Here is a 14064-nt window from a genome sequence, read left to right as displayed (position 1 = left end):
TCAGTGATCACTGAGTAGTGAGTTGTTCACTTTCCATGAGTATGTGAGCTTTCTGTTGTTGTTGTTGAAATCCAGCTTTAATCTACGGTAATATGATAAAATACAAGCAGTATATTAGTTTGGGTTTTACTGCTGTGAACAGACACCATGACCAAGGCAAAGCTTATAAAAACAACATTTAATTGGGGCGGGCTTAAAGGTTCAGAGGTTCAGTCCAGTATCATTAAAGCAGGATCATGGCAGCATCCAGGTAGGCCTGGTACAGCAGGAGCTGAGAGGTCTACATCTTAATCCCAAGGCAAATAAGAAAAGACTAGCTTCCAGGCACCTAGGAAGAGGGTCTTAAAGCCCACGCTCACAGTGACACACCTACTCTAAGGCTAAACCTCCAAATAGTGTCACTTCTCTGCCAAACATATTCAAACCACTACATACCCTGACACCAGAGGCTTATTTAAACATGAGTCTATGGGGGCCATAACTAAACATAGCATAATGCTAAAACATTTAGTCCAACTTCAAAAGTCCCTGTAGTCTATAAAAATCTCAACAGTTTTAGAAGTCCAAAGTTCAAAATCTCTTTTGAAATTCATCTAATCACTTAACTATAATCCCCAAAGAAAGACAAGAAACCAGTTGGACAAACTCCAAACTCTGCATCTCCATGTCTAATGTCAAAGGGGTCTTCACATCTCCAATTACTTTTTCATCTTTGTTGATTGTAACAAACTGCTTTCTTCTGGGATGGTTCCACTCCCTGTTAGCAGCTTTCCCCAGCAGGGATCCCAAGGCTCTGGCATCTTTAACAAGTTGGGGTCTCAACTTGAAACCTCTGAAGAAAGAAACTGAAGAAGACCTCAGAAGATGGAAAGATCTCCAATGCTTATGGATTGGCAGGATTAACATAGTAAAAATGGCCATTTTACCAAAAGCGATTTACAGATTCAATGCAATCCCCATCAAAACACCAATCCAATTCTTCACAGAGTTAGACGGAACAATTTGCAAATTCATCTGGAATAACAAAAAACCCAGGATAGTTAAAACTATCCTCAGAAATAAAAGGACTTCTGGGGGAATCACTATCCCTGAACTCAAGCAGTATTACAGAGCAATAGTGATAAAAACTGTATGGTATTGGTACAGAGATAGACAGACCAGTAGAATAGAAGTGAAGATCCAGAAATGAACCCACATACCTATGGGCACTTGATTTTTGACAAAGGAGCCAAAACCATCCGATGGAAAAAAGATAGCATTTTCAGCAAATGGTGCTGGTTCAACTGGAGGTCAGCATGTAGAAGAATGCAGATCGATCCATGCTTATCACCCTGTACAAAGCTTAAGTCCAAGTGGATCAAGGACCTCCACATCAAACCAGATACACTCAAACTAACAGAAGAAAAAGTGGGGAAGGATCTCGAACACATGGGCACTGGAGAAAATTTCCTGAACAAAACACCAACGGCTTATGCTCTAAGATCAAGAATCGACAAATGGGATCTCATAAAACTGCAAAGCTTCTGTAAGGCAAAGGACACTGTGGTTAGGACAAAACGGCAACCAACAGATTGGGAAAAGATCTTTACCAATCCTACAACTGATAGAGGGCTTATATCCAAAATATACAAAGAACTCAAGAAGTTAGACTGCAGGGAGACAAATAACCCTATTGAAAAATGGGGTTCAGAACTAAACAAAGAATTCACAGCTGAGGAATGCCATATGGCTGAGAACACCTAAAGAAATGTTCAACATCTTTAGTCATAAGAGAAATGCAAATCAAAACAACCCTGAGATTTCACCTTACACCAGTGAGAATGGCTAAGATCAAAAACTCAGGTGACAGCAGATGCTGGCGAGGATGCAGAGAAAGAGGAACACTCTGGAGGTTAATTAGAAAAGTGGACACTGAACTACCTGAGGACTCAGCTATACCTCTCTAGGGCATATACCCAAAAGATGCCCCAACATATAACAAAGACACATGCTCCACTATGTTCATAACAGCCTTATTTATAATAGCCAGATGCTGGAAAGAACCCAGATGCCCTTCAACAGAGGAATGGATACAGAAAATGTAGTACATCTACACAATGGAATATTACTCAGCTATCAAAAACAATGACTTTATGAAATTCATAGGTAAATGGATGGAACTGGAAAATATCATCCTGAGTGAGGTAACCCAATCACAGAAATACACACATGGTATGCACTCATTGATAAGTGGCTATTAGCCCAAATGCTTGAATTACCCTATATTCACAGAACACATGAAAGTCAAGAAGGATGACCAAAATGCGGATGCTTTACTCCTTCTTTAAAAGGGGAACAAGAATACCCTTGGGAGGAAATAGGCAGGCAAAGTTTAGAACACAGGCTGAAGGAACACCCATTCAGAGCCTGCCCCACATGTGGCCCATACATATACAGCCACCCAATTAGATAAGATGGATGAAGCAAAGAAGTGCAGGCTGACAGGAACCGCATGTAGGTCTCTCCTGGAAGACACAGCCAGAATACAGCAAATACATAGGCAAATGCCATCATTAAACCACTGAACTGAGAACAGGACCCCCATTGAAGGAATCAGAGAAAGGACTGGAAGAGCTTGAAGAGGCTTGAGACCCCATATGAACAACAATGCCAACCAACCAGAGCTTCCAGGGACTAAGCCACTACCTAAAGACTATACATGGACTGACCCTGGGCTCCAACCTCATAGGTAGCAATGAATGGCCTAGTAAGAGCACCAGTGGAAGGGAAAGCCCTTGGTCCTGCCAAGACTGAACCCCCAGTGAATGTGATTGTTGTGGGGAAGGATGGGGAGGGGAAGCCCATAGAGAAGAGGAGGGAGAGGGGTTAGGGGAATGTTGGCTCGGAAACCAGGAAGGGGAATAACAATCGAAATGTAAATAAGAAACACTCAAGTTAATAATGATAAAAAAAAAAGTTGGGGTCTCTACATCAACTTTAACATTACAGCTTCTTGTTCCAATGTTTGGGATGCACACATGATCTTCTGGGATCCTCTAAGTATTGGGTCACTTCTCCAGATCTGTAATCTGTAGCACCCTTGGTTTGGTTGACTCCACTCTACTGCTGCTGCAGTTCTTAATGATCAGCCCATGTTACTGGGATCTCCAATACACTGGGGTCTTCTGCTACAACTAGGCTTCACCAATAGCCTTTCATAGGCTCACCTCTCTTCATGGTGCCAAGCCTCAACTCCTTTGCATGACCCCTTCAGTCCTGGGACATAATTAAAACTGAGGCTGCACCTTTACCTGTAACCTTCCATGGCCCCTCATAGTGCCAAGCCTCAGCTGCTTTTCATGACCCCTTCATTCCTTCAAAACCAGTATCACCTGGGTAACTCATACACATTACCAAGTACAGCTGCAGCACAACATGCAACCTTAGCTATCTCTGGGACACAGCTTCTTTGTGCTCTCAGAAAAAAAGTTCCCAGAAGATTTTACCTCAGTAATGCTGGTCTTTTACTCACTATTAATTTCTAGCTAACCAGCATCAATTTTCCCAGTAGTCCTTTCTATTCTGGACTCTAAAGCCAGAGCCACATGACTAAATTGCCAACATCTGCGGCTTGCTGGTGCTGGAACATGGCCCCTTGTTCTATTACGTTATCACCAGCTTTCTGTTTTCCAACTCCTTCACTGCCTAAGCCTGGCTGACTTGGAACTTGTCTGTAGACTGACTTTGAAATCAGAGATCTTCATGCCTGTCTCCTAAACACTGGGATTAAAGGTGTGATCTACCAAGCCTGGATTTAAGCTTTTCTTCACCTAGAACTTGCTCTGTTCAAGGCCAGCCTTGTCTTTGCCTCCTATGATTAAAGGCTTGTACTACCATGCCTGGATCTAAAATTAGTTTGGTGATATCTTGTCCCAAAGTCACTACTCCCTTAATTCAATTTAGTATCCTTGAACGCAGGATTCAGATCTATTTCACTACCTGATGCCCCTTTAATATTTGAACCATATAGTTTATTTTTTTTTTCTTTCTCAGCTTGCTATGCTTGTTTAAAATGCTCTTCACGATACTTAACCAGAGAACTAAGTTTACGATGGGTGTCTCTGAGACTTCTGAGTCTTGTCACCTTGGCCCCAGGCAGACTCTTCAAACAAGGGCAAAACATAGCCATATTCTTCATCAAAATAGCACAAAAATAGTCTGTAGGCCACAGACTGAAATTCTCCACTGAAACCTCTTGGGCCAGGACTGCAAAATTCAAATCACTCTCAATAACACAGCCTTCCATATTCCTACTAGGATAGCCCATTAAGCCCCATTTAAAGCATTCCACTACTTTCCCAATCCAAAGTCCCCAAATCCACATTCTTCCAAACAAAAGCATAGCCAGGTCTATCACAGCAATAATTAAATAAAACTTCTGTATTAGTTTGGGTTTTACTGCTGTGAACAGATACCATATAACCAAGGAAGGCCATTGGAAAACCATTGATGTGAGGTGAAATGAGGGAATTCTTTTCTAGAATTTGACCAGTCATAAGCGAGTATGTATGCCAGAAGAGAAGCATTGGTGTAAAAAGGGTAGTATATCTTGATCCCACTAAAGAGTTAGGATTTCTGAAATGATATGAGATGGGATGGGATGGGATGGGATGGGATGGGATGGGATGGGATGGGATGGGGTAGGAAGGGAAGTCATCTGAGGTTACTTGAGTCTTCCAGTCAGAGAAAGGGAAACCCCTCAAGTGATACGACCTTACATGGATTTTTGTAAAACCCACATTGGCAACTATGTGGAGAAGGATTAGTTGGGGGTGTGGCTAGCTGCAGTGAGCTTCCATCAGAGCTGCCTGGCTAGAAAGACAACTTCATCTTCTGTAGAATTGGACTTTGCTAGTAAGAAATGGATGAGCTGACAGACATTTATTTAGAAATTTTTTTTTACAAGAAACTGCAAAGAAGTAAATGAAAAATTGGGTGAACAATAAACACATTCTGGGTCAGGGAGATGGCTCAGTAGGAAAAACACTTACAGCCAAGCCTGAAGACTCGAGTTGGATGCTAATTACCACGTGATAAGGAGAGCACCAACCTCCTTAGCTGCCCTTTGACCTCTAAAAGCATCTTACAGCACTTGTGTGTACTACAGGTACATAATAACAAATTTAATTAATTAATTAACATTTCAAAAATGAAGCACTGAACAGACCCAAAAGGAAAATTGGTAGTTTGAGAACAGAGTGGGATAAGTATAGAATAAAGGAAAGCCCAATGTGTGTTACCAAAATCTCACATTTATAACTAATCTCATGTCCTATTCTAGACATTGCTTCATTAAAATAAGATATGAAACCCAGGCAAAAAGGAAGAATACCTACTTTGCAGACTTTAAGTTCTAGGTTGCTGAGCCCTGACTATTGAAAATAATGATGTAAGGTTTAATTAAATCAAAATTAGCCATAATCACCTGGTTTCACATTAGGATCCCCAGGAGCTTTAAAAACTAGATGCTTGAGTTCCCCTGAGTGATTCTCGTTTAACTGGATTGAGGTGGACCCTAGCATAGGTATTTCAATAAAGCTCCTTGGAGGTTTCTAATGAGCCAGGACCGAGAGTCTTGAGATTAGAAATACAGCTGAGGATTCCACATTAATAAACCAATTTCATTAGCGACACTAATAGAGAGAAAGGAGAAAGTAATTCTATTGCCCAGAAGTTTAGTGTGGTTAAACATACACACACAAACACACAAACACACAAACAAAGAAAAAACCCATTTCTTTTGTGTGATCAGTTTTTAAGCTTGAAAAAATATTCTTATTAGGAGAATAGTTATTTTAAACATCCTTTCATATATTAATTGTATTTTATTTTTGGCCTCTGTGTTTGTACATCACATACATACTTGATACTCCTGGAGGCCAGAAGGCAACGGGTCTCCTGGGACTTCAGTTAAAGCAATTGTGAGCCTTCATGTGGGGCTGTTAATCTAACCTGGGTCTTCTGGAAGAGCAGCCAGTGATGTCAATTTCTGAGCTATTTCTCCTATTCCAGAGACCAGTACATATTCTTTAAATTACTGTTTTTATGTTATGGCCAAAGAAGAAATTAATTCATTGTCAGTCAAGCTTCTTCTTGACTGACAGAAAAAATAACAAAATAACTGTGCCTGTGGGTATCAATTCTGCCTTTACAAGGAAATATATCAATGTTTAAAAAAGTGAATTGCATTGTGAAAGTAGTCAAAAAAGATAGGAGTTCCACCATTTCTCTAAGCAAATGTTTAATAGAGAAACATAGATTTCTGTGTGTATGAATGTGTGTATATATAAAATGGTTACCAAATACACTGGTAATGGGTTTGAGAGTTTCACACCACTGATGTTAATTGTTCTTTAGTTTGAACTACAGAATTTTCAGAACAGTACTCAAGACCAAGTAAACTATTCTCCAGAAACACAATGGTGGCTGATAGTACATTTCATGGCCACAGCAGTTCTTCAGTACTTGGCCTGGGTCTTTCAGTACCTTGGGATCACTTTGGACTCAGAACCAAGATTTTCTATTATTAGGTTTTCACTTTGCCTCATTTACATATTCTTTGTATCCTAACTCCAGTTAGAACAGAGAGCTTGATATGTTCAAGTGTCAGGGAAGGGACAAGAATTGTGCCTCCATGATTCAGTAGTGGTGGTTGGGATCTTGTGACAGGGGCATAGACCTGTAGTTATTAAGTAATGTTCCTGCTTCAAGAATGTGTGCAAAAGAAAGAGTGAGGGGTAAAAAGAAAGAGCAAAAACTGAAAGGATCTCGGGATAATAGTGTGGTCTTAGAGAAACAGTATGTCAAGGCGTTAGAGGAGCAGAACAAAATGACAAGGAGACTCTGGGTGAACCTCAGAGAGCAGGACGTGGGATGAAGAGCACGGACTACAAATCCCAGCAGGCCCCGGGACTCTGAGCCTGCGCGCCGCACCGCGCAACGCATGCTGGAGGTCGGCTGCCGGGACCAAGATGTCGCTGAGCAAGAAAAGAAAGCTTGAGTCGGGGGTCGGCGGCGCAGGAGGGGAGGGAGCTGAGGAGGAAAATGGCGGGGAGCAGGAGGCAGCCCCGCCACGACCCCGGAGGACCAAGCGCGAGCGGGACCAGCTGTACTACGAGTGCTACTCCGACGTATCGGTCCACGAGGAGATGATCGCCGACCGCGTCCGCACCGACGCCTACCGCCTAGGCATCCTGAGGAACTGGGCCGCTCTGCGAGGCAAGACCGTGCTGGACGTGGGCGCAGGCACCGGCATTCTTAGCATCTTCTGCGCCCAGGCCGGGGCCCGGCGCGTATACGCTGTGGAGGCCAGCGCCATCTGGCAACAGGCCCAGGAGGTGGTGCGGCTCAACGGGTTGGAGGACCGCGTGCACATCCTGCCAGGCCCGGTGGAGACGGTGGAGCTGCCGGAGCAAGTGGACGCCATCGTAAGCGAGTGGATGGGCTACGGACTACTGCACGAGTCCATGCTGAGCTCCGTGCTCCACGCGCGGACCAAATGGCTGAAGGAGGGCGGTCTCCTCCTGCCAGATTCCGCTGAGCTCTTCGTGGCCCCGATTAGCGACCAGATGCTGGAATGGCGCTTGGGTTTCTGGAGCCAAGTGAAGCAGCACTATGGCGTGGATATGAGCTGCATGGAAAGCTTCGCCACGCGCTGCCTCATGGGCCATTCGGAGATCGTGGTGCAGGGTCTGTCCGGAGAGGACGTGCTGGCCCGGCCACAGCGCTTTGCCCAGCTCGAGCTGGCCCGCGCTGGCCTGGAGCAGGAGCTGGAGGCCGGTGTGGGCGGGCGCTTCCGCTGCAGCTGCTATGGCTCCGCGCCTCTACATGGTTTTGCCATCTGGTTTCAGGTAACCTTTCCTGGAGGGGACTCGGAGAAACCTCTGGTGCTGTCCACCTCACCTTTCCACCCGGCCACGCACTGGAAGCAGGCGCTCCTCTACTTGAATGAGCCGGTGCCGGTGGAACAAGATACAGACATTTCTGGAGAGATCACCCTGCTGCCCTCCCGGGACAACCCCCGGCGTCTGCGCGTACTTCTGCGCTACAAAGTGGGGGACCATGAGGAAAAGACCAAAGACTTTGCCATGGAGGACTGAGCGTTGCCTTTTCTCCCATCTACCTTCTTAGGAAGGTCAGAAGAGAAAGGGAAATCAATCTCCTATGCAAGTAGGGGACGTATCTGTCTCTTTTACCTCACCACTTCTGAGAAAGGGAGTGACCAGACTTCATTTGAGGACATTCTTCTGGCAATGTTTATTTTAAAAGTGAGCATTCCTGACCAAGGACTGATGCAATGTGCTTATTAATGGGCTTTTAAACCTGGAAAGCATGTAGTGTGAAACTCTTGTATTACTGTTTCTTTTGTTTAACTGCAGGGGTGGGGGCAGTAAACGCGAGATTATAATTGGTCCACGCGCTAATCTGACAACTCATCCCTTATCAATATGAAACTGGGAGAAAGGCAAAATGTTTTGATTACATTTCAGAAACTTGCAGCATTATTTTTTAGAGCTGTATTTTTTTTTAGTCTAAATTCTCTCAAGTCTCCGGTGCCTGTAGGATATGGTACCTGTATTTCCTTATATTCTAAATAAAATTCCTCCTGTTAGTAAGGAAGTGGAGCACAGGTGAAGTACTTATAAATAACCCCATTCTCTTTACTCTTAATTTACGGCATGCTAAATTTGATGAACACTTAACCTTAGTAAAGTGGCTTAATTTTACAGCCTGTCTAGGCAATTCTAAAAGTGACAGGAGAAAAAAATAATCTAAAAGTGAAATAATATGGGGTTTAAATATTTTTATTTTAAAGACTGAGCCAAGAAAATCTATGTTTTATAATATTTTTGTCATTCTTGTAAAGCAGTGTAATAGGGAAGATTGCTTGAACCTATCGCATGGGTGAACCCTTTACCTCTGTGCTTGCTTTATTTAAGCACAGGTATAGAAAGGTACACGAGCACCCTGCGTACATCTAGTAAAGTTCCTGTCTTCGATTCTTTTTAGTTCAGCCAAATGTGAACATGGTGAATATGGGGAAGTTAGTTTTAATGAAGTACGAGTCACATTGTCAGATTTATTTCACTGACGGAGCTTTCCTCCTTTCTGTGGCAAATAAAATGGCATTCTCACTTTTTATAGTTGAGGTCTTTAGACTTTGTGTCCCCTCTGTGAGTTTATGATAATGCTGTTACCTTTCTCATGGTCTCAGTTCCTAAGTGTTACAGCTCCTGCAGAACACAGCTTGAGGACAGCTCAAATTATGATTAACAGGGTTTTGAATTCTAGCTTTGTAAGACTTAATGGGTGTGAAAAACTGCTGTTCTTAACTGCCCTTGAATTTCACTTTTTGTAACCTTGGTTCTGTTTTGGCTTTTTAAAGATATTCATTGTATATTAAATTGCTAAAGTATTAAAACTAATTTGCTGGGGCTCTATTTTGAAGGAAACATACACATATAAAACCATTAGTTTCACAAAACAAGCATATTTTGATGTCAGAATACCTAACATCTTTTATAAATGCTTGGTTTAAAGGTTTGAAAAGTAGTTCCTTTGGGATTCTGTATGTTTTTAATTAACCTTTCACCTGTAGTAATTGCTGGTGATTCTGATTGACCTTTCTATAACAATTCCCTTAGTATTTAAACATCTGTGGAATCCCACTTTTCTGCATAATTCTATAAATACAAGTACTATATATCCTCCCCACCCCTAAAAAAAGACATAAAGGAAAATCCAGTTAAAACTTGGGAGGGAGGGTGTAAATGGAGACTAGATTTTCCTGACTGAGCAAAAAGTTTCAAAATTCTAGTTAACATTTTCTCAAAAATGAATTAGGTAATGTGGGAGCAGAAGCTAAAGGCAGGAAGCATAGTGTTGTGCTTAAGAACCAGGTCTCAGGAGCCAGACAAAACACTCTGTGTCCTCGGGCAAACCAGCCCACGCCCCCCACTTTTTTTCAAAGCCCTCATGCAAACTGGGGATAACTATAGCACTTACCTACTCCATAGAGAATTGGGGATACAAGTAATTAAATAACCTAGAAGTAAGCTTCCGGCACCGTGATGCTGAATTTGTGTGAAAGGTAAACCTAGAGCAGTCTAATGCTGCATACAAAATGAGCTGCAGAACAAATACTCATTTGTGGTTTTGTGTTTTGTTTTTTTTTAACCCCCACAGGCACTGACAGCATCGCCTTGGCTATACATGAAGAGCAACGTATGCCACGGGGTACCAGATGATCCAAAGAAGCACCACAGTCTTTGGGATGAAGACACCTGGGAAAGAGGAAAGCCTGAGGTGTGTGGACACCCAGGCACTATCTGATGTGTTATGTGGATTGGGACTGGTAACTGAAACCCTTAGGGCCACAGGCCTGGATTATTAGACTCTAGAGAGAGCATCATGGTAAAGTCCCACCTACCTCCCTCACACCTTACCTTTATTTAGCCCTCCCAAATTTCCCAATTTTGTCGCTAATTTATTAAACCAATGAGCATAATACATTCTAAAGGTCACTGTGGTAGGTATTTGGGATTACATGCTACTTGAACTCTGCCCATAAGTAGATGTCTACACTAAAGGAAGTAAAGGCCATAATTTTAGGTTAGTTAGGACCTGGGTGGTTTTAGTGTCAGAAAAGATGGATTATTTGTTTTACACACTAAGTGAAAAAGGTTTCGTAGATGCTGACAGAAAGTTACATACATAATTCTTCCTGGTTTGGAAATGTGATCATACATTGTGCAAGGCTAAATTGGAACCCAGGATATAGCTGAGGATGACTTTGAACTCTTTCCTCCACCTTCCACATTCTGGAGTTAATAGCTCTGTACCACTGTGCCCAGCATAGACCCAGTTTTTGGCTGACCCTTACCCACAATTCTTGACTTTTCAAAGGTAAACAAAAATTTACTCTCATATTAATCCCACATGCTTCACTTAAAAACAGGAGACTATGTGCCACCTTAATAGTAACAAGGGCTTTATTATTTGATGATGACGGGAAAGTGTTTAGTACTAGAAAGGCTCTTAGACCTGCCCAAAAGAAACATCTGCAGTGTGTAACTTGAGTTTGACATAGTGGGCACTCATTTCAACAGCCCTTATGTTTATTTCTGTAACAATAGTCAAATGGGACACTTTCTAGGGTCTCCAGAAAACTGAATGCATGACAGTAGCAAAGACAAGTGAACTCCCTGTCATTTGGGCAGGGATGTAAAAGAGACAAGAAAATGGAGTTCAAGAAAGTGAATGTGAAAAGCACCTGCTGCGAACAGCTGCCTGCCGTCTTCTTTACTGCCAGCTTTGCTCTTATCCCCACAGTTTACCTAGTGCTGAGGAAAGATGGCTCCTAAGGAGCATTTACTAACAGGCCCCACTCCTCCACATGTTCATCTCTGTATATGTCTCTCCATTAATTTCATTATCAACAGCTACATAATAGCTAAGCACTGTAATAACTGAGCACATCTGCCCTTCAGAGAACAGGGTACAGTGGGAGCAGTAAAGCAGCATCAGTTGTTCTCATGCATTCGTAAGCCTGGAAATCCTTCCCAGCTCTTAGCTCTGCTGAGTGAGTATGGAAAGGGTGCTGTCACCCTTTAAGGCTCTCTGAGGATCAAAGGTCTGATTCCTATCAGCAGGAAGATTGTGAACACCTGAGAAACTCCCATCTGATGTTCTAGAATTAGACAGTATTCCCCAAAATACTAGTCTGTTCCATAATAGACCAACTATATTAAATAGGTAATCCCCAGCTACTAAAACAAAGACTCTAAGCCAAGTTTATGGGTCGTCTGTGTGTCTGTGTGTATACTGTGTGTATACTGTGTGCGCGAGTGTGTGCATGTGCACATTTGCTTGTATCTTCCCCAACTTTCTGTGTGATTTTTATGCTTCAATTTGTTTATGATTTATCCTCTCACTTTTAATAAATATTACATGTATTTTTTGAATTTGTAGCCTGGTCAATTCTTTGGGGCATTAAAGTATTTTTGGAGAGCTGGAGTGTGACTCTGGTTCAATACATAACCTGTGCAGGCAAGTCCTTGAATTTCATAACTAGCTTTCTGGAGGAAAGCAAAGTTGTGAAGATGAAAGGTTTCATTCAGATAAAGGGCCAGAAGAGTCTAAGCATGACACTTTTGTTTCCAATAAAATATGGCTGGCTGAGGTTTGCCATCTGGATGGGTAGCTGGTTTGATCCCATCTTTTTAGCCAGTTTTACAGATGTTAATATTTTAAGTGATCAAAATTTCTAAAGATGTGTGTGAAACATGTTAAGCTGTTTTTTTCTAAGCTTAAACCAGACCCCAGTAAATTGTATATACCAGTAAGGAAGAGATTTCTAAACATTTTTCAGAATGCATCAAAATAGCTTAAAAATAGGAAAGATTGCATAATTAAACTACATCTCCAGTTATATGTATTTGTGGGAAAAATCAGAGAATTTAATACTAAAAAGACTTTCAATATTAGCACATGAACAGTAACAGTTGTGGTCTTTTGGAACCTTTTATAATTAATTTCATAAAAGATATAGGGAAAGATGAGTGAAATCATTCCGTCAACTAAAAGGTTTTAAAGACTTAGCACAGACGAGAGGTATGGCTCAGTGACTGAGAGCTCTTGCAAAGGACCCAAATTCAATTTCCAGCATCCATATCTTGGTTCACAACCATCTGTGACTCTAGCTCCAAGAGATCCACAACAATATGATGAGAAATAAAGCAGTGAGGGAGATAGTAAATAAAACCTATTCAGTTTGGTCACTGAGAATATTAACAAAACCACAAATCCAAATAAAAATAATTCAAAGGAGAAATTCCCAACCAACACTGAAATAAATAGAAGCAATCATCTTGATGCGAAGGACTAAGGAAGACGTTAAGAACAAAATACATAAAGATGGGGGAGATTTACTGCGCAATTCTAGGATGAGACTGGCCAAGGGGACCCAGTGCAAAGCATCTGTGGGTCTAGCATGAGATGCCCTCTTCTAAGGTTTGATGCACTCAGCAAGGGTGCTTTGTGTTCAGTGGTTGTCAGCTCTTAGCATCAAATATTAAAGACTGGAATGATCTGGCCTGGATCAACTTCCACACTGTCTGAGGATACATTTCGAATGACCAATGAATGTTGTATACATTGTAGCAAAATATTCTGGGTTTTGTTCAGCTTCAGAAATTAACTTGAAATGATACTGTGTTCCTGGAGTTTGTCAAGGCAAAGTTTCTTGAAGGGAAGTAGAGTGGAAAGCTAGTTACAACTACACTTGAGTATGAATTCATACAGGTCATTGCTTTCTGAGGTGAATAAGGAAGAGGAATACAAGGGCTGAGGGATGAAACCCAGTGATGAAACCCAAGGGAAATAGGTGAGTTCAGGAAATAGCTGAACTCAAAAGATACCTGGTGTCTTGGCTCGATGAGGTCAGTGACAATAGCATTGCTCCAGTGACATAAAACTGTCTTAAGGCCAGAGGAACTTGAAGTTAATGATTAGTATTGCCACTACACACCTTACTCTCAATCACCATTACCTTAGGGCTTTTCTGAAAACATCTGTTTATAAAATAGCTATGCTTAGACTCGTGGTTTATTACTGTTTACGTTAATATATGCCATTTGTTTGTTTTCTTATTTATTTTGACTTTGAGATAAGATCTCCCTTCACTATGTAGTCCAGGCTAGCCTAGGAACTGTGTGCCCTCTTAGCTTACTTTCTAGGCAATTTCAGGACTCCCTGTGTAAAAGAACTACTCAATCTTCCCTTGTCAATAAAATTTTTCACACTCTATGTGCAACGTAGTATTATGGGGTACAGAGTAATGTAAGTATTAAGCTTTATTTTAAAAAATCAGATTTATTATAAATTACACACATTGTAATTATATAATATTAACATACTAATTATAAAATTTTATAAGGACAAGTTATAGATTCTTTTACTTTTAGTTATACATATTGATGGGTAAATGATTCAGATCCATAAATGGTTAAAAAAATTGATTTTGTA

At 41.6% G+C, this 14064-nt stretch overlaps 1 protein-coding gene across 3 annotated transcripts; it reads left to right on the top strand.

Moving 5' to 3' along the window:
- The first annotated feature begins 6991 nt into the window (after window positions 1–6991).
- Window positions 6992–12002, top strand: Prmt6 (protein arginine methyltransferase 6). Of its 3 annotated transcripts, none has more exons than NR_172023.1 (2): window positions 6992–8306; window positions 10225–12002. NR_172023.1 is itself a non-coding variant. In NM_001393859.1 (2 exons), the coding sequence occupies exon 1, from the start codon at window positions 7011–7013 to the stop codon at window positions 8136–8138; it is 1128 nt and encodes a 375-aa protein (NP_001380788.1). In that variant the 5' UTR covers window positions 6992–7010; the 3' UTR covers window positions 8139–8173; window positions 10225–12002. The 3 variants fall into 3 exon arrangements, 2 of the variants coding, with proteins under 2 accessions (NP_001380788.1, NP_001380787.1); NM_001393859.1 differs by having other exon boundaries at window positions 6992–8173; NM_001393858.1 differs by lacking the exon at window positions 10225–12002 and having other exon boundaries at window positions 6992–9464.
- The last annotated feature ends 2062 nt before the right edge of the window (window positions 12003–14064 follow it).

The sequence above is a fragment of the Rattus norvegicus genome, chromosome 2 (genome assembly GCF_036323735.1).
Source record: "Rattus norvegicus strain BN/NHsdMcwi chromosome 2, GRCr8, whole genome shotgun sequence".
Lineage (NCBI taxonomy): Eukaryota > Metazoa > Chordata > Mammalia > Rodentia > Muridae > Rattus > Rattus norvegicus.
Note: the sequence above shows the minus strand (reverse complement) of the source record. Positions and strands in the feature narration are given on the sequence as shown.